Source organism: Gorilla gorilla, chromosome 3 (genome assembly GCF_029281585.2).
Source record: "Gorilla gorilla gorilla isolate KB3781 chromosome 3, NHGRI_mGorGor1-v2.1_pri, whole genome shotgun sequence".
Taxonomy (NCBI): domain Eukaryota; kingdom Metazoa; phylum Chordata; class Mammalia; order Primates; family Hominidae; genus Gorilla; species Gorilla gorilla.
Window position 1 is genome coordinate 140,885,330 of NC_073227.2, and position 21,972 is coordinate 140,907,301.

At 36.0% G+C, this 21,972-nt stretch overlaps 1 protein-coding gene across 6 annotated transcripts in view; it reads right to left on the minus strand.

The window, feature by feature from the left end:
* The window catches only part of PRDM5 (PR/SET domain 5), a 230,495-nt gene that overhangs the window by 70,651 nt on the left and 137,872 nt on the right, over positions 1 to 21,972 (minus strand). For all 6 annotated transcript variants that reach the window (XM_055385798.2, XM_019026066.4, XM_055385797.2 and 3 more), the window contains 2 exons: positions 13,682 to 13,842; positions 9,718 to 9,811 (listed from right to left, as the gene is read on the minus strand). In XM_055385798.2, the coding sequence (XP_055241773.1) occupies positions 9,718 to 9,811; positions 13,682 to 13,842 (255 nt within the window). The remainder of the gene's footprint in view (positions 1 to 9,717; positions 9,812 to 13,681; positions 13,843 to 21,972) is intronic.

Below are 21,972 nucleotides of genomic sequence, written 5' to 3' on the forward strand. Positions count from 1 at the left end.
CAGTGAATACTATAAAAACAAAGTTAAACTGACACCTTCAGGCATACTTGGTATGGGATTAAAAGACTAACTCCATAAAAATCTCATCACATTGCAGCATATTCAAAGGTCCAACTGCCAATTAGTAACCATTTCCTAGAAATAAAAAAAGGGGAAATTTAGTAAATATAATTTAATCATTATTTCCTCTGTATGTTACTGCCCACTATAAAGCTGACTAGGAGAAAATGAACAAGTGAATGTGTGATATGGCCTGGCTGCGTCCTCACCCAAATCACAAATTGTAGCTCCCATAATTCCCATGTGTCATGGGAGGGACCCGGTGGGAAATAATTGAATCACAGGGTGATCTCTGCTGTGCTGTTCTTGTGATAGTGAACGAGTGTCACAAAATCTGATGGCTTTATAAAGGGGAGTTCCCCTGCACATGCTCTGTTGCCTGCCGCCATGTAAAATGTGACTTTGCTCCTCCTTTGCCTTCTGCCATGATTGTGAGGCCTCCCCAACCATGTGGAACTGTGAGTCTGTTAAACCTCTTTCCTCTATAAGTTACCCCGTCTTGGGTATATCTTTAATAGCAGGGTGAGAACAGACTAAAACAATGTGAAAAGATCAATCAATAAATAAAAGCATCATTTGGTCCTAAAGCATAAAACTTTCACAGTACTAAAATGACATAAGACTTTTATTTCCTCATCTTTTATACTGGGGGACTTATAGAATTTCTGTAATTCTTGTGGTAATTATAATAGCTATATAGAAAAAAAAGAGATAACTTAAAACAGAATTTGAAGTCAAAAGACTTGTGTTTTATTACTTTGATAGTGAATAGGTCATTTGCTTCTCTGAATCCGTGCTTCCTCATCCAGAAAATGAGAATGGTCCTAGAAATGGCTGAATCCTTTCAATGGCCGTGAAAGGATTAATTTAGATACTATATTTGAGAGAACGTTCCTCTTTCAACAAATTTAAAGATTAAAGAGGTGAGTCTGATCTGCCCTGTCCTTCAGTTTAGAATCTAGTCATGGGAAACTGATAAGCAAAGTACAGTGTAATATAGCTGAAAATAGGTATTTATATATAATAAACAATGAGAGCCCCCAGATCTCTACTAGATGAGATTTGCTACACAACTGCAAAAGACTATAATGTACTACATAATTGTTTGTAATTATTCCAGCTCCAATAGCACAGACTCGCCCTTGTCAAACAAAACAGATAGGGCATTTGTCAGGACCAATTTCCTCTACGTTCTTTCTAATGAGAAACTTTAAAAACTCGGAAACTCCAAGCTGAAATCAAACAGTAAGTTTGGTGCTGGTTGACCACATGTTGTTCTTTATTCCCTCATTTAAGCACTGTAAGTTTATGGGCACTAGTGAGTTAGATCTTGAGCCATGTTATTAATGATTATTTGTTATACAGTTTGTTTTCCCACCAATTACATGACAAAGCAACAGGATAAAAAATGGAAAGGGAAGCAAATGTGGGTGGGCCCAGCTCATAGATTGGGAAGTGTAGCATTTTCTTCTTTAATGCCAGCACTTCTCAAAGTGAATGTTACGGATTTTTGTATGTAGTATGTGAAAAAATAATTTTATGGTCAACTAAATTTGTATTCGAATCTGGAACTTCTCACTCTGAACCCATGCATCCTTTTTACTATCATACAGGTAATGCAACCCACTTGTAAGTTATTTTATCTATTGAACAAGCATTCACAAGTTCTCTAAGCCAGGCAGTGTGCTGAATGGTAAAAAGTAAGGTATCAGTTATGGGCATGGCCCTAAGAAAACTGAGGACCCACAGACTACTGAAGATGGCCACAGGTGCAGGCAATCAGAAGTGGGCAGTGCTGAGGAGAGTAAAGGAGCATGGATATGGTGACCTAACAAGGCAGGGGTAGGGGACAGGTCAGGGAACACGTCAAGGAGAAAGTAACACGTAATTGGAGACCGGAGAAAAGCGAAAGAAGGCCAGTAAGCAGCCTGGAATGTAAACAGTGAGGGGTCAGTAGTTGATAAGTCTCATGAGAAAAGTCTAGGGCATTCATTTTGTACAAGGCAAGGGGAAGCCACTGAAAGGTTTTAACTAGGATAATAAAATGACCCAGTGAGCCTTTTTATCAATTGTTTAAACCTTCTTTTCTAAGGCTTACAAATACTTTCCAGTGCATTTCAAAGAAAATGTCTGAAAAACCCATGAGAACAGTAAATTTTGTGGGATTCCTTTTTCAAGGAGATAAATCTAGCATCCTCAAGAAGGATGAAGCATGAAATAATGACATTCAGCTTCTTCAGAAGACTGCTTCTCTAAGCAGTATAACTGAAAGAAAACAAAAACAAAACAACAAAACGTCTGTTTATATTTAGGGAATAGAAGTCTTCCTGTTGAAAGAATCAGGCTCTGGTGGAGATGTGCACAAGACTTAAGCTATGAAGCTAGATGTTAAAGGAACAATTCTCTGGTCCACTTAAGTGGCAGCTGCATCTACACGGTTGCTCTCATTGGAATAAAATATCCCTATTTATTTGTTTATTTGTTTGTTTATTTTTTGAGGTGGAGTCTCATTCTGTTGCCCAGGCTGGAGTGCAGTGGCATGATCTTGGTTCACTGCAACCTCCGCCTTCCAGTTCCAAGCGATTCTCCCACCTCAGCCTCCCAAGTAGCTGGGATTACAGGCACCCATCACCAAGGCTAATTTTTGTATTTTTAGTAGAGACGGGGTTTCGCCATGTTGGCCAGGCTGGTCTCAAACTCCTGACCTCAGGTGATCTGCCCACCTCAACCTCCCAAAGTGCTGAGATTACAGGCGTGAGCCACCGCACCCGACCCCTATTTATTTTTAAATATGAAAATTTCAAACATGAGGAAATGTTGGAAGAATAGTACAGTGGACACTGTATAAACTCGCTTAGGTTTAATATTTATTAATATTTCACCAAATTTGCTTTCTCCTTCTCATTTCTCTCTTTTTTTTTTAATGGGAGAAAAGGCAAACAAATTTATTTGATCATAGTTTTACGTGACACGGGAGCCTTCAGAATGAAGATCCACAGATGCAGGGGAAACAGTTCAATTGTATGCTTAGGTTCAAGAAAGTATGGACAGCTGTTTTAAAATATGATTGGACAAAAAGGGTGTGTCCAGCCTGGACAGAGCAAGACTATGTCTCAAAAGAAAAAAATAGATCATTTCTCTTTTTTAACATCTATTTTTATATGCACTTCTTCCTGGTCCATTTGAGAATAAGATGCAGAGAAGTTTCACACCTAAGTATTTTAGCACAAATCTTATAATAACAGTTACCTGCACAATCATGATATACACAATAAATATTTGTATTATTCAAGAGAAATTATTATAAAAATTAGAAAACAGAAAATCATAAAGAAAATTAAAACTAAACATATTTATAACATATAGAAATAAAAGCAGTTAATAATTTAGTAGATAACTTTTCAATTATTTAAATACAAATGCTTTATGCTTACAAAAATATATCCTTCTGTTTTTGTAACTTCTCTTTCTCATTTCTTTTCATGTTAATTAGTATATATCCATATCACTTTTATTACCTATATAATATTCCAATTTATAGATACACCATGAATTATGAGTTCTTTTAATGTTAAATATGTAGGATCTTTTCCAATTTTTTGCCATTATAAAGTTTTTCAAGGGACATAACAATGTTCTTTTTATAAAACAAACATTATTGCCCGTAACCTCTTTTCAGACTTAGGAATCAAGCATACTTTGGATTTATGCCTAATAAATAAGGCAGTATAAATATTAAAAGCCTAGGATAAGTTTTTATATGGCAAGGAGAACAATTTATTAAGTGTATTTTGGAGGTTACTATGGTTTAATTTCAAGGAAAAAATTGGTGGGACATACACAGTTCAGAATTTTAAATACCACCAAAAATATTTTTTCAACTGAGTTATCATTTAAACATGTATTAAAAAGAATGCTTAGCCTTCTTTTAAAAAAAGTCTTAGTTAATCAGAAACATAGCCATCTAAAATGCATTTTCCCCAAATTAATATCTTAAGAAAATTCCATGATTTTAAGTATGCCAAACACCATGATATTAATTCCTTATCAATAGTCAACCAAGATTATATCTACAAAACTAAGTTATGAAAATGTCAACATGTTCAACAATTTAAGATCTTAATAAAGCTGGAAGAAATAAAAGGGAAAGGTATTGAACATGAAAATTCTCAATATGATGTCCTGTAAATAAACCTAAGAAGAAAAGTAGAAAATAATATAGGAGGTTATGTCATTCAGTAAAGGCTTGCCACAGTATAATAATAAACACAATTCATTTAACTTTGGAAAAGTACTCTTAACAAGGAGTGATATTATAGAAGAATTTTAGAAATTATACTTATGACAATGAACTGGCCATCTACTATGAACTAGCACTGAGTATTTTATATACATGATTTCATTTATTCTTCACAAAAATATACAATGTAAAATGGGACTTAGAGACATGAAGAAATTAGCTCAAAAGTATATGACTAGCTAGTGGCGGGGGGCTAGGGTTTGAACTCAAGCCAGCTGTCCCAAAGCCCCTGCTCTTTCCATTATGCAAGACTGACTCCTATGGCAGAGGAGGGTATAACAGGAAACACCCTGAGACCTGTTTCTACTAATCACGGCAACTCTCTAGGCGGGAAAAGTTATTTAATCTCATGAGAACTCAGAGTCCCCTGAACCCTGACTACAAAATTTCAAATATCAGCAAAAACCTTACTGATAGGATGATCTTTTTATCAAATTTCTATCTTTTGCTATCTGCAGGCAAGTTCTGGAGTTGAGTTCTAGACTATATCTACAAGTAAGCCCAAATTTAGAAAGCCTTAATGTTTTCCTATTTACTATCATAAACATAATATCAGCCCAACAGTGAACAGCTCCTATGCAAAAGTAGAGTCAAAGTTGGCAGACATACTCATCAACTGACTTTTGCAGCAAAGGCAATGCCAATGGACATTAACGTTGCAGCGGCGGCAGCAGCAGTGGCAAAAGCTTGAAAATTTATTATGAAGAATGCCGCAGCAATAGTTGGAAGCAATACCAGTCTGAGAAATCAAGACAGAAATGGCCCCAGTTAAAAAGAATGGCCTCTGTCAGCTGGGCTCTTATTTACATGAGCCAACACATATTTCACATGAATTGCTTTTCCCTAGGTATTTATCATTGGCCAGGGGGCCCTTCAAGAGTATTTGTTCCCTAAATATGGCCTGAGTACTCCTGGGAATCACCAAGACTCTTTACAAGGTCTGCAAGGTCAAAACTACTTTCATAATATTACTATTACGTTATTTGTCTTTTTCACCATGTTGACATTTACAGTAATGGTATAAAAGTAGTGGTGAGTAAAACTGGTAACTGCTAGTGACCTCAATTTGTAATACTAGTCACTGTAGCCTTCACAGCCACCAAAATCATGGTAGATATAAATGGCAGTTTCACTTGAGAACATCTGTGATAAAGTAAAACATATTAATTTTATTAAGTTCTAACCTTTGTGTATAATCTTTTTAATATTTGGAAATCAAGCTGAAAGCACTTGTAACGCATGCTGATGTATGAAAGTTGTCTCAAGGAAAAGCACTTCTGTGACTGAGTTGCAAGCTGACCTGGCAGTTTTTTTCATGGAACATCATTTTTATATGAAACAAAATGACTGACAGACAAATTATGGTTATTAAACATTTTGTGAACATTTGTTCTTTGCGTATAAAAGAGGTGAGCCTGTCATTGAAAAAAATAAAGAAAAAAGGAAATGATAGGAATTGTTAGGAAATATAGGAATTATAGCAGTCAAACAAACAAAATTTAGAATGCTCCCAAGTGCTTGAAGGCTTCTGAATATTTAGGCTATTTAATGAGATCAGCTATGATATTAACATATCATCCCCTGAATAAGATAAAACGTTCTTCCTCTAAGTAAAATAAACATAAAAGATCTGCATAACTTAGTGAGCCAATATTTTCCAAGTTACCTGTAACATGATGATGTTGCAGAATCATGCATGGGTAAAAGATCATTCGAAGTGCAACACAGTCCAACTGATTTTACTGTCACAGAATAGGCAAAGCTCACTGAGATAATTTTAGGTTCCACACAACAATAAGCCTTTAAAAACACTAGCCCTTTTTGAGTTTTAGTGTAGTAATAATGTCCAAGGTAATATCATCCACTGTAATAACACCCAAAATTATTTGACAACTATTAAAATACTTTCCCCATCTAACTACATATCCGTGAGGCCAGATTTTCTTCAAATTCTGCAATCAAAAGAACATATTGCAGCAGGATGAGTGAAGAAACAGATACGAGAATCCAGCTGTCTCCTCTTAAACCAGACAGACTTTCAGAAATGTAAAACAACTTCTCTTTTCACACTAAATGATTTCTAGTTTAGCAAATGCAGGTATTTTCTATAAAAATATGTATGCTAACATGTAATGGGTAATATTGTTACTTTTAGTAAATTAACAAGTAAACATTTTTAAATTTTCTAATATGGTAAACAGCCTTAATTTCTAATATGGCAAATAGTTATAGATATAACCCACATAAATAAAAGCTTTCCAGAATCCTCGATTATTTTTAAGAATGGTATGGAGTGATGAGGCCACAACATGAGCATCAGTGATCCAAAGAACACTGCTCCACAGAGGAGCTGTCCTCTCCTGACTGTCCCCACCCTGCCTTCACTCATGGTCCTCGCCACTTCATTGTGTCCTCCCTGAATAATGTACAACTAAATACTTCTCGACACATAGGTCGTGACTGTCACCTTGATCATGTGATAGCACACCCATAAATTGCTACACCTAGCACTGAAAAACAGCTGAATAAAACCAGGTGACTTCATAAGGAAAAGTAACACAGGGAGAAGAAAACACTGAATTTACAGAATCAAAACATTCGGAGCTCTGCTGTCATACTAGTGAAATAACTGCATAAAACCATGTGATTACTGAACCAGGCTGTAGTCTGGGAGGGCAAATGGATGCTTATCATTTGAGGGACAGGACAAAGCAAATAAAAGGGAAGCGAAAGCATCATTTGTCCATGCAGGAAAACAAATTTGTGCCAGGGCCGTTATGGAGGCCCAGATGCCAGCCACCAACCACTTCCAACACAACCCCAGCCACACTGCTAGACAGTGGTCACTGAGGGCATAGGCTTGACATCAAAATAACCCAAAGAAGAACTGTAAAATGAGAAAGTATGGTAAGTTTTATTTTAAACAGAAAAATCTGGTTAGAAGTAAATAACTGGATAGACAATTAGAATTAGAGTTCCTGTGTGGACACACAAACACATACACCACTTTCTCCTTCTCTCTCTCTCTCTTTCTATATATATATATATGTATATATATATGTATATATGTATATATATGTATATATATATGTATATATGTATATATATGTATATATGTATATATGTATATATGTATATGTGTGTGTGTATATGTATATGTATATATATATACACAAACACATATATATATATAATTTCTTTATCTATCAATCAAATTGTATGTGTTGGTTCATTGTGCCTTACCACTGCTGTCTGAATTTAGATAACCAGTTCTCTTGATCAGAAGCCAAATTTAATAGGCCAGAATCTGTACAACAATTTGGCTCAGACTCATGTACACAATAAATAACCAAATGATACATAAAGTGATTTGGAGTATAGAATATACTTTAAATTATACATAATATAGAACATAAGACAACAAAAACCATGACATATATTTAATAATTTTATCAGAGAGAATTCTTGAAACTCTAAAAATCCTCTTATTATTGTAATTTTATGGAGGATAATACTAATTAAAATTTTAGGAGCAATTACTAGTGTAAGTGCTTTATTCTTCTCCACTGCCTAGCCATACTATGAGTAAAATAAAATGTAGGCATACAATATCCTCAAGGATGGAATTATTTTGAATAATCAAGGGTTCTACTGGATTGGGTTCATCTTTTCTGTGCTGGTAGCTATGTCTTAATGCATTCTGAACAATGTAAGTCCCTGCCTTTTAAAAACACACTATACCAAACATAACACAATTACATCATGTCTTGGGGCATTACCATAAACTGACTATTCTGATATGTACATATAATACATGTTTCCTATTCTCTACTTGCCCTCCTCTCATACACAAATTATATGTACATGCACACTAATACAGCATGATATCTGCTAGGAACTAAGTCTAAGTATGGCACAAAGATATCTTCTAAGAATTACTGATATCAGAGTGAAGGGCTGTTGATTTCACCCTTGCCATTACTCCATCCTAACTCCATACAGCCACAAATACACATAAAAGAGGGCTGCCCAGTGACATCAAATATTACACCACTAGACTGCAGTGCTAGCCAGGGACTTCAAAACTTTCTGTTCCCTCTTCATTAGTTCCTTACTTATGTACCATCAGTACCTGGTGCCACCGGCCGTTGGCACAATTTTAAGTACACCTGCCCTCAACATGGTTCTCTGCTTCTCATTCCCATGTGCTGCCCTCTGCTTTTCGTTTTGGGGCTCTCTGCTTCTGCAACACTTGATCCCAAAAGCCTCACTTTCTCTAGATGACTTCTAATTAAGAAAAATCTTCCTTTTCTTCTTTAGAGCACCCATTATTCCACAGCTATCTGTTCTTGGTTATGTGTTTCATTTAAAAGTATTTAAGTACCTATTCTAAGATAACAAATACTAAGCTGACCATATGTCTTTAAGTTTTAGTCAGAAAATTAAAAATTATGCTCCAAGGGTGTCCCTTCCTCCACCTATATCTAATATTCACTGTATTGATTCTTTGGCCTACTTTAACATTTCTCCATTGACAATACAGTTATTATGCTAGACATTGAGCTAGGTACTGGGGATACAAAGGTAAAGAAAGTCATATACTATGGCCCTTGAAGAGGAAGCTTCAGCTGTATAATCCAGTCACATAGTTATCCATGTAATTAGAGTCTAGGTACTGAAAAAAGTTTTCAGACTAATGTAAAATCATCTGGTTATCAATATTAACAGTATCCTTTCAAGTCTTTTTCAAGGGCTTATCTATGTGATAGGTAGAATCCAGACAACGTTCTTTCAAGTATATTTAGTTGTTCATTCACCCTTCACTAGGGCACAGCTTTCTTTCATTGGAGAAATTACACAGGAAGTGGTAAGAAAAGAAGGGGACCTTTAGGAAGCAATCTGTGGCATAACAGATATTACATTCACATCACCCACCCTGGTATCCAATAAAATCCTACAGCATTCAAGCAACATTCCAAGGTAAAAAGGCCACATTTGACATGGGTTACAGGAGGGATTATAAATCAAGTTGATGCCCTTAACTATCTATAAAAAGTAAAACTGTTATTCTCTAATTCCATCCATTAGAATCATATAGAAGTTAATCACAGTTATATCACAACCAAACATTAAAAACATTATTTCCACTTAAGAAGTTTTACTTAGTTTAAGAAAATATACTCATTCCAAATTCTTCTAGATGAAAAAACTGGATTGTACAATGCTTTAAGAGAGAGAAAACAGCCAAGATTAATTCTTAATCTGGAAGATATTTGTATTATTACAATATTTCCTGTCTTGGAAGCATGTGATTTCTCTAAGTGTTTTTTTCACTAGTCTAATTACAATCTCCATACCTGTGTGGCTCCGGATATGAACTCTGAGTGTACCACTGCTGGCAAATTTCTGGCCACAATATGGGCAGATTTTCTCCTTTTCTCCTGTATGTGTCTAAAAGGAAAGGGATAAAAAGGCTAAGGATAAATACAAAGAATTAGGTAAAGATGATTAAATGCCTCTGACAATAGTAAATCCTTATTTTGTAAGATTACATTTCATTAAAATGATTTAATTTCACAATGAGATGTTAAGCAATTTATGATGGATATTCCCACTGGCTCAAAAAAAGTGCCTTAGAATCATGCATTAGTGTGAATTTCAAAATCATTCTGCAGTTTACTTTTTTAAGCCCTCATGGAGCCCCAACTAAAAATGATTAAATTATACAAACCAGTATATTCTAGCAAAACCACATAATCAAAATAGGGCTATAGCTACCCTTCCCAGCTGCCAAGAAACACTTCATTTGAAGCATTTTTCACATTCTTTGTGTATATTTAACTCTTGAGGACAGAATTAATCTTAATAAAGTCATCTATTACTTGTGTTATGATGTTTGACTAGACTGGTTTTACTGCAAAGCAAAAAGGAATATAAATCTGATTTGACCTTTAAAATCAGCAGGTGGTAACTGAGCAGTCAATTTGAAAGCGTATTTCTGCCCTCAACATGCCTTTAATCTAGGCATAAACAATCACATGAGGAAAGGTGAATAAGTACAGTTAAAAGCAAGTTTCGATAAATGCTGGAGAGTTCAAAGAGAAAAGAGTGACACCTCCCCAAAAGAGGAGGGAGACAGAGCATTTTAAACTGGCCCTACAGTCTCATTAGGAGACCAGTTTTGCTCCCAACATAAAAACAGATAATTCCAATAAATGAAGGGTCAGAGTTATTTCTCAAGTCCCAGTGTTTCTCAAACTTAAAAGATTGGAGAAAAAGGGAGGTGAAAGCAATTCCTTCAGGTATGTACACATCCTCTCTAAGACTACTTTTAGAATTTTTTTTCAATGTAACCTAAAAATTAATAAAAGTATTAATTTTATCATCTAGGTTACAATCATCTAGGTTATAATCACAAAACAGAGCTTCCAGGGCCTGTGTTTGCCTTTGTTGTTAAGAACAAATTACTGACAAGTGGTATTTGAACTGACATAGACTAATGAAAAAAGAATAGAAAAAGGTTTTTTTAAATGACATTTCTCAGAAGAGAACACTGGCTGTCATAGAGAAAAAGGGGTGGGGCAATTACCTCATCACCTGACAACATCAAAGAACCATCACCATGGCAAAACATTTTCATCTTCCATATTAAGTTGTTAACATTAACGTAATTGACTTTGCAGCCTTATTATTTAATTTGTGAATTTGCATTTTGTATTAAAATGTGTATTTGGATATGTACTATCATATTTATAATTTTTAAAGAGCTATAAACTAAAGACCTTAGTCAGTATCAGTGTCTTTTGATTTTTTTTCCTTGAAACAATTTATATTATACTCAAGTTTGAAAAACACAATTGAATCAACTACCATGCTAGCCAACAACACTGTGTAAAACAAGCAACTCCTGGATTTTGTATTTGGCAAGCACTTAACTTTCCATTTTTACTACAAGCTGATATACAAAATAGTTATTTATCTTTACATTTCAGTAAGAGCCTTTACTCCCCAGGTCCACATTATGGTTCAATCTAAAGTAAAATATATAACATTTTAACTTATAACAGACCTCTCTTCTTTCCATTCCCTGACAGAAGGGGCAAAATACGCCAATTTGTATTTCACTATTGTTTAGAAATTATATATACATAGCTATTGTTATAGCACTGAATTATTCCAAACAGGTAATTACTAATTTATTTGTAATTTATTTATAAAATCACAGCATTTCTTTTGCTGCTATGTATTTCATTGTTCATTTATATGACTGCCATTGGTTCCAAACTGAAGAAGTTCCAAACTAAAGGATATTAGGGTTATATTAATGAAAAACATTAAAATATTCCTTTCATTTAACTCAAAAATATATCTATTATTAGGTTCCAATTTTGGTTAGCTAGTTTCAAAAGACATTAAAGGTATAATACTAAACTACCTTAAATATGAACAAGAAAGCATGGAAACAGCTCACTTTAAGAATACTGAATAAATTTATGAGATTAAAAAGAGCAACACACTACGAATATACTGTGTGACTATTATTGCAGACAAAGTAATCTCTCTTGAAAGCTCACTATACTTTTCCTTTATTTATTGAAAGTCAACAAAAAATGTGTTAAATTCATGCAAAAAGTAATTCAAGCAAAGAAAGTTGAAAGACTAGTTTATTCAGAGAGCTAAAAAAAACCAGATAATATCATTATTACTCAGCATTAAAAATACAGGAACCCATACACCCTAGATGTGATTATTATACACTGAATACCTGTATCAAAATACAATATCTCAGGCTGGGCACAGTGACTTATGCCTATAATCCCAGAACTTTGGGAACCCAAGGCGGGCACATCACTTGAGGTCAAGAGTTCAAGGCCAGCCTGGCCAGCATGGTGAAACTCCATTCTACTAAAAATGCAAAAAATTAGCCAGGCGTGGTAGCAGGCACCTATAATCCCAGCTACTCGGGAGTTTGAGGCTCAAGAATTGCTTGAACCCAGGAGGCACAGGTTGCGGAGAGCGGAGAGCCGAGATGGCACCACTGCACTCCAGCCTGGGTGACAGAGTGAGACTCTGACTCAAACAAACAAACAAACAAACAAACAAAATATATTTTATATATATATATAATATCTCCTGTATATAACTATATCTACTATGTACCCATAAAAATTAAATATTAAAAAAATACAGGAAAAGAAAGTTACTCAATTCAATCCTTTTGAAACAGTTGTATTAAGGACAGATAAGATGGATAGATACTGAAACAGGAGTTATTTCTTCACATTCATTCAGTATCACATACTAATGGCAGAAAACTACCATACTTCATGGTTACTTCTAAAGTTAACACTGCCTGAGTGCAGTGTCTCATGCCTGTAATTCCAGCACTTTCAGAGGAGGATAGCTTGAGCCCAGGAGTTCAAGACCATCCTGGGCAACATATCAAGACCCTATCTCTACAAAAATTTTAAAAAATTAGCTGGGCATGGTGAGACATGACTAGTCTCAGCTACTCGGGAGGTTTCAACAGGAGGATCACTTGAGCCCAGGTGTTCAAGGATACAGTAAGCTATGATGACACCACTGCACTACAGCCTGGGCAACAGAGTGAGACTCTGTCTCCAAAATAAGGAAAAAAGTCAACATTAAAACCTTTAAGTGTATTTGTTACAATACAAATTTTACTATTTAAAATATATACTTTAAAACGCATTATTGAGCACGTAAAAAATAAACTTGATTCCCTTGAGGTAATGACCCAAGTAGCATAAGACACACACACAAAAAAATCTCCAATTCACTATATGAACATTTTCTTTGAGTTAAGCAAGTATTTATCGAGTCCCCATTCTGTACCAGAAACTTCCCTATGCTCTAGAGAGGTAAAGATCAAAGCCTATCCCAATAACAAAAGGGCTCAGTCTATTAACTTGCCAATAAACATAAGAATTCACTTTGAAATATAAAATTATTAAAGTACTACTCATATTTCTTAGAAAGAAACAGCCTACATTAATTCAAAAATATATAAAAATTGATAAGCTCCTGCTCATTGAGTACTTTTTAGAAGCCACCTATCAGCAAAGCTATGGGTTATGAAGAGTCTACATCTAACTCAGGTTCTCATTCATGGAAAAAAATAGGTCTATCCTGAAAGATGAAGAAAGTGAACATTGTCTGAAGAGCTGATATAAATCATGCATTTGTCATTTTGAGTAAATATTTTGATAGATTAATATATAATTATCACGTTAGCTAACATATATACCCATACTGCTTAAACACATAATCTGTTCAAACTAACAGAAGACTTCCACTTACTTTCTTATGACTTCTAAGCACTGAAGGTGTAACAAAGGCCTTATTACATAGCTCACACCTATACTTCTTGTGTCTTTCATGAACCACCTGGACATGAACATTTAATGTATCCTTCCTCTTAAAGGTAGCATCGCAGTGATGGCACTTGAAAGTCCTCTCACCTTAGAAACAAACAGAAACATTTAAGAAGCAATAGCAGGGTCCTATTAATTTCCTCCCATGTATGCCAGACTTAGTTGCTTTCTCCAAAATGTTGGCTTTGTAGCTCTAAGAATGTTAACTTTTTATTTTTTACAACAAATTCCAGTTCCATTATTTGCTAATTCACTGTGTGACCAGGCAGAAGTCCTTTCATCTTACATCTTCAGTCTTCTCAACTGGAAAATGTGGGGACTGAATTAGCAAAATTCTCAAAGTTACCATGAACATTTTTTAAAAGTATGTACTTCTACAGCGGGGGCTGGGATTTGAGGTAAATAGACTCCAGTGACACAAGACCTCTGTCAAGCAAGGTGAGTTGCCTTTGGGCCCCTCCCAAAGTCCCCTCAAATCCCACCACTGTCCCTATAACCTCCTGTGAATAGATAATAGGCAGAACTGGATTGTACGTAGAGAGTGAGGAGGAAAGCCTCTGAGGGCAGAGGATGTGCATCAGAGCTCAGGCCCTCCCATTCTGGGAGAGGGAAAGTTGCAATGCCCCTGCTTCCTGGACTGGAGGCTCCCTGATTCAGCCCTTGGGCAGTTATAAAAAGTCTCCAAGGCTTTGAGGGATGGGGGTCTTTCAGAGAGGAATTAAATTGGGATAGCAGGATGCAGACTATTAGCCACCCTGGGTATTTCACTTACTTCTCATTATCCAGCCTGGGGCTGAGGGGAAAACAACCTCAGAAAACATATATAGAAATCTTATAGTACTTTCTAACTTTCATATAATGCCATTATTATAGTTCTTCTTAACACATAGGCCTAAGTTTTAGTGGCCATTTTAAATACAATTTCAGCAATGAATGTGTGCAATGAGAACACAATGTTTAATAACAATACAGTATAAAATGTATGTAGTATGTGACTATATAAATAAGACAGACTAGTATTTGAATATAATTTCCCTTTTTAGAAAACAATCATATTAGCATAGATTCCCATGTCATATTGATAACAAGGCAAAATTAAGAATAATTAAATTTCTATATCTAAATAAGAGATTATCTCAATTTTAGCCAAGCTCTTCTAAATTCCTTCCATCATAACTAGCACTAAATTTAGAAATATGAAGACTCTATTATTTCTTCACATGAAACGAAGGAAGAAAGGAAGGAAGGGAGGGAGAGACAAAAAGAAGGAGAAAAGGAAAAGAAAAATTACCTTATCTTTGTCTTTCTAAATAGAATTATCCCTCTCTAACTTAAAGTCTCTTAGAGTCCTTTTGAAATTTAATGTCTGAAACAAAGTCACGTCCATACAATGCATGAACTATGTGGATTCTGAGAGCTTGGTTTTTTGTGTGTTTTTGTTGCAGAGTATTATTCTTATACACTACTTTATACTTTCTGTTTTATTTATTTATTTATTTATTTATTTATTTATTTTTTATTATTATACTTTAAGTTTTAGGGTACATGTGCACATTGTGCAGGTTAGTTACATACATATACATGTGCCATGCTGGTGTGCTGCACCCACTAACTTGTCATCTAGCATTAGGTATATCTCCCAATGCTATCCCTCCCCCCTCCCCCCACCCCACCAGAATCCCCAGAGTGTGATGTTCCCCTTCCTGTGTTCATGTGATCTCATTGTTCAATTCTCACCTATGAGTGAGAATATGCGGTGTTTGGTTTTTTGTTCTTGCAATAGTTTACTGAGAATGATGATTTCCAATTTCATCCATGTCCCTACAAAGGACATGGACTCATCATTTTTTATGGCTGCATAGTATTCCATGGTGTATATGTGCCACATTTTCTTAATTCAGTCTATCATTGTTGGACATCTGGGTTGGTTCCAAGTCTTTGCTATTGTGAATAATGCCACAATAAACATACATGTGCATGTGTCTTTATAGCAGCATGATTTATAGTCCTTTGGGTATATACCCAGTAATGGGATGGCTGAGTCAAATGGTATTTCTAGTTCTAGATCCCTGAGGAATCGCCACACTGACTTCCACAATGGTTGAACTAGTTTACAGTCCCACCAACAGTGTAAAAGTGTTCCTATTTCTCCACATCCTCTCCAGCACCTGTTGTTTCCTGACTTTTTAATGATTGCCATTCTAACTGGTGTGAGATGGTATCTCATTGTGGTTTTGATTTGCATTTCTCTGATGGCCAGTGATGGTGAGCATTTTTTCATGTGTTTTTTGGCTGCATAAATGTCTTCTTTTGAGAAGTGTCTGTTCATGTCCTTCACCCACTTTTTGATGGGGTTGTTTGTTTTTTTCTTGTAAATTTGTTGGAGTTCGTTGTAGATTCTGGATATTAGCCCTTTGTCAGATGAGTAGGTTGTGAAAATTTTCTCCCATTTTGTAGGTTGCCTGTTCACTCTGATGGTAGTTTCTTTTGCTGTGCAGAAGCTCTTTAGTTTAATTAGATCCCATTTGTCAATTTTGTCTTTTGTTGCCATTGCTTTTGGTGTTTTAGACATGAAGTCCTTGCCCATGCCTATGTCATGAATGGTAATGCCTAGGTTTTCTTCTAGGGTTTTTATGGTTTTAGGTCTAACGTTTAAGTGTTTAATCCATCTTGAATTGATTTTTGTATAAGGTGTAAGGAAGGGATCCAGTTTCAGCTTTCTACATATGGCTAGCCAGTTTTCCCAGCACCATTTATTAAATAGGGAATCCTTCCCCCATTGCTTGTTTTTCTCAGGTTTGTCAAAGATCACATAGTTGTAGATATGCGGCGTTATTTCTGAGGGCTCTGTTGTGTTCCATTGATCTATATCTCTGTTTTGGTACCAGTAGCATGCTCTTTTGGTTACTGTAGCCTTGTAGTATAGTTTGAAGTCAGGTAGTGTGATGCCTCCAGCTTTGTTATTTTGGCTTAGGATTGACTTGGCGATGCGGGCTCTTTTTTGGTTCCATATGAACTTTAAAGGAGTTTTTTCCAATTCTGTGAAGAAAGGCATTGGTAGCTTGATGGGCATGGCATTGAATCTGTAAATTACCTTGGGCAGTATGGCCATTTTCACGATATTGATTCTTCCTACCCATGAGCATGGAATGTTCTTCCATTTGTTTGTATCCTCTTTTATTTCATTGAGCAGCGGTTTGTAGTTCTCCTTGAAGAGGTCCTTCACATCCCTTGTAAGTTGGATTCCTAGGTATTTTATTCTCTTTGAAGCAATTGTGAATGGGAGTTCACTCATGATTTGGCTCTCTGTTTGTCTGTTGTTGGTGTATAGGAATGCTTGCGATTTTTGCACATTGATTTTGTATCCTGAGACTTTGTTGAAGTTGCTTATCAGCTTAAGGAGATTTTGGGCTGAGACAATGGGGTTTTCTAGATATACAATCATGTCATCTGCAAACAGGGACAATTTGACTTCCTCTTTTCCTAATTGAATACCCTTTATTTCCTTCTCCTGCCTAATTGCCCTGGCCAGAACTTCCAACACTATGTTGAATAGGAGTGGTGAAAGAGGGCATCTCTGTCTTGTGCCAGTTTTCAAAGGGAATGCTTCCAGTTTTTGCCCATTCAGTATGATATTGGCTGTGGGTATGTCATAGATAGCTCTTATTATTTTGAAATATGTCCCATCAATAACTAATTTATTGAGAGTTTTTAGCATGAAGGGTTGTTGAATTTTGTCAAAGGCCTTTTCTGCATCTATTGAGATAATCATGTGGTTTTTGCCTTTGGCCCTGTTTATACGCTGGATTACATTTATTGATTTGCGTATATTGAACCAGCCTTGCATCCCAGGGATGAAGCCCACTTGATCATGGTGGATAAGCTCTTTGATGTGCTGCTGGAATCAGTTTGCCAGTATTTTATTGAGGATTTTTGCATCAATGTTCATCAAGGATATTGGTCTAAAATTCTCTTTTTTGGTTGTGTCTCTGCCTGGCTTTGGTATCAGAATGATGCTGGCCTCATAAAATGAGTTAGGGAGGATTCCCTCTTTTTCTATTGACTGGAATAGTTTCAGAAGGAATGGTACCAGTTCCTCCTTGTACCTCTGGTAGAATTCGGCTGTGAATCCACCTGGTCCTGGACTCCTTTTGGTTGGTAAACTATTGATTATTGCCACAATTTCAGATCCTGTTATTGGTCTATTCAGAGATTCAACTTCTTCCTGGTTTAGTCTTGGGAGAGTGTATGTGTCCAGGAATTTATCCATTCCTTCTACATTTTCTAGTTTATTTGCGTAGAGGTGTTTGTAGTATTCTCTGATGGTAGTTTGTATTTCTGTGAGGTCCGTGGTGATATCCCCTTTATCATTTTTTATTGTGTCTATTTGATTCTTCTTTTTTTCTTTATTAGTCTTGCTAGCAGTCTATTAATTTTGTTGATCCTTTCAAAAAACCAGCTCCTGGATTCATTAATTTTTTGAAGGGTTTTTTGTGTCTCTATTTCCTTCAGTTCTGCTCTGATTTTAGTTATTTCTTGTCTTCTGCTAGCTTTTGAATGTGTTTGCTCTTGCTTTTCTAGTTCTTTTAATTGTGATGTTAGGGTGTCAATTTTGGATCTTTCCTGCTTTCTCTTGTGGGCATTTAGTGCTATAAATTTCCCTCTACACACTGCTTTGATTGCGTCCCAGAGATTCTGGTATGTCGTGTCTTTGTTCTCGTTGGTTTCAAAGAACATCTTTATTTCTGCCTTCATTTCGTTATGTACCCAGTAGTCATTCAGGAGCACGTTGTTCAGTTTCCATGTAGTTTAGCGGTTTTGAGTGAGATTCTTAATCCTGAGTTCTAGTTTGATTGCACTGTGGTCTGAGAGATAGTTTGTTATAATTTCTGTTCTTTTACATTTGCTGAGGAGAGCTTTACTTCCAACTATGTGGTCAATTTTGGAATAGGTGTGGTGTGGTGCTGAAAAAAGTGTATATTCTGTTGATTTGGGGTGGAGAGTTCTGTAGATGTCTACTAGGTCCACTTGGTGCAGAGCTGAGTTCAATTCCTGGGTATCCTTGTTGACTTTCTGTCTCGTTGATCTGTCTAATGTTGACAGTGGGGTGTTAAAGTCTCCCATTATTAATGTGTGGGAGTCTAAGTCTCTTTGTAGGTCACTCAGGACTTGCTTTATGAATCTGGGTGCTCCTGTATTGGGTGCATATATATTTAGGATAGTTAGCTCTTCTTGTTGAATTGATCCCTTCACCATTATGTAATGGCCTTCTTTGTCTCTTTTGATCTTTGTTGGTTTAAAGTCTGTTTTATCAGAGACTAGGATTGCAACCCCTGCCTTTTTTTGTTTTCCATTTGCTTGGTAGATCTTCCTCCATCCTTTTATTTTGAGCCTATGTGTGTCTCTGCACGTGAGATGGGTTTCCTGAATACAGCACACTGATGGGTCTTGACTCTTTATCCAATTTGCCAGTCTGTGTCTTTTAATTGGAGCATTTAGTCCATTTACATTTAAAGCTAATATTGTTATGTGTGAATTTGATCCTGTCATTATGATGTTAGCTGGTTATTTTGCTCGTTAGTTGATGTAGTTTCTTCCTAGTCTCAATGGTCTTTACATTTTGGCATGATTTTGCAGCGGCTGGTACCGGTTGTTCCTTTCCATGTTTAGCGCTTCCTTCAGGAGCTATTTTAGGGCAGGCCTGGTGGTGACAAAATCTCTCAGCATTTGCTTGTCTGTAAAGTATTTTATTTCTCCTTCACTTATGAAGCTTAGTTTGGCTGGATATGAAATTCTGGGTTGAAAATTCTTTTTTTTAGGAATGTTGAATATTGGCCCCCACTCTCTTCTGGCTTGTAGGGTTTCTGCCGAGAGATCCGCTGTTAGTCTGATGGGCTTCCCTTTGAGGGTAACCCGACCTTTCTCTCTGGCTGCCCTTAACATTTTTTCCTTCTTTTTAAATTTTTAAATTTTTCCATATTTCTCGGAGGCTTTGCTCATTTCTTTTTATTCTTTTTTCTCTAAACTTCTCTTCTCGCTTCATTTCATTCATTTCATCTTCCATTGCTGATACCCTTTCTTCCAGTTGATCGCATCGGCTCCTGAGGCTTCTGCATTCTTCACGTAGTTCTCGAGCCTTGGTTTTCAGCTCCATCAGCTCCTTTAAGCACTTCTCTGTATTGGTTATTCTAGTTATACATTCTTCTAAATTTTTTTCAAAGTTTTCAACTTCTTTGCCTTTGGTTTGAATGCCCTCCCGTAGCTCAGAGTAATTTGACTGTCTGAAGCCTTCTTCTCTCAGCTCGTCAAAGTCATTCTCCATCCTGCTTTGTTCCGTTGCTGGTGAGGAGCTGCGTTCCTTTGGAGGAGGAGAGGCGCTCTGCTTTTTAGAGTTTCCAGTTTTTCTGTTCTGTTTTTTCCCCATCTTTGTGGTTTTATCTACTTTTGGTCTTTGATGATGGTGATGTACAGATGGGTTTTTGGTGTGGATGTCCTTTCTGTTTGTTAGTTTTCCTTCTAACAGACAGGACCCTCAGCTGCAGGTCTGTTGGAGTACCCTGCAGTGTGAGGTGTCAGTGTGCCCCTGCTGGAGGGTCCCTCCCAGTTAGGCTGCTCGGGGGTCAGGGGTCAGGGACCCACTTGAGGAGGCAGTCTGCCCGTTCTCAAATCTCCAGCTGCGTACTAGGAGAACCACTGCTCTCTTCAAAGCTCAGATGGAAATGCAGAAATCACCCACCTTCTGCGTCGTTCAGGCTGGGAGCTGTAGACCGGAGCTGTTCCTATTCGGCCATCTTGGTTCCTCCCCCCCCGTTTTATTTAAACATTCTGTTTGTATAAGTTGTATAATCAGTGATAGCATAAGGAAATATCAATTGATAAAAGACTGTAAACATTAATGTTAATATCAATCGATTCAGGTACTGAAAGAGATCTTTTTAAAAAAACCTCTAAGATTGCTCCTATCAAAGCATTTTCATTAAACTATCAAGTGAATAAAAATGTTGTTCCCTGTACAAAATCTCATCAAGCTATAGCAAGGTAGTCCTTACTTTCCTTCTTTCATACTTTAATTGCAGATTTATTTGTGTTAAATTTATCAGATTTTTTCCCTATCTTAGTACCTACAAGCTAGCCAGCAACTTGCCTTTTGGTTTTCAGCATATTGGGAAATAGCAACAATTTCCAAAATCATTACAAGTTATTCTTCACATTTTGAGCCAGAAAGCTGATGTAAGTTTCTAACAACAGCTTTCATATTTTAAAGTTAAATAAATGGGTTTTAATTTTCATATTGCATAAGACGTAGTATTTTTTCCTCCCTATTTTAGCCATTTCTGGTTTTCCCATTCTTTTCACTAACTGATGTCTAACTTTATTTCCCTAAAATAACTCATTTACTCACTCAGTTATCAAAGTTGATTTTCCTGGCCAAATGTCACGATGCATCTTCATAAAGCCTGTGATTAATGTGCTGATCAACATCATATTAAATACATACTCCACAGCACAGTCTACACATAGTCACTTTAATCCTATTTCTCAAGTGAATGAGAACCAAAAAACTGAAAGCAAAGGTGGTAGATTACTTCTGTTAAGAATTCCTTGCTGTTATTAGAAATAAAATTTCATCATTCCCAAGCAAAATTTCTCAAGCATCAAGTCAAATTTAGCCATATTTCAATAGTATGAATGAGGTTTACTTGTCCAAATCTCTATTCTAACATTCATTCATCTCATAACAGTTATTTTTCTAAATCAAACTGGTAATGAACTATAATAGAAATTCCTGCAATTGCACAACAAATTTTTATTTTTAAACACATAATTCTTTTTAATAAGAAAAATGGTAAGTTGTGCTGATAACTTCTTTAGACCTGTAAGCTGAATGCAGAATGACCTGAGAGCATAACACTGCCTTTTTTTACAGGAAGCAGATTGCATTTCATCAGAATCATTACCACTCAATAGTTATTTTAAGAAATCTTAGTATCTTTATTATTTGGCATTTTAAACACTTGACCAGAGGAAATTTCTCCAAGATACTGCCTCTGTATAACCAACTGTCAAAATTAATTATTTTTTTCTTTCCTCAGGAATATTAAAAGTTTAAGCAGCAGTAGGAACTTCATGTGTATAGAGGATTTTCTACTGATTAAGCTAATTAACTTAAAAGTAAGAAGTGTAAATATTACCCATGGTACACAATTTTTCCATTAA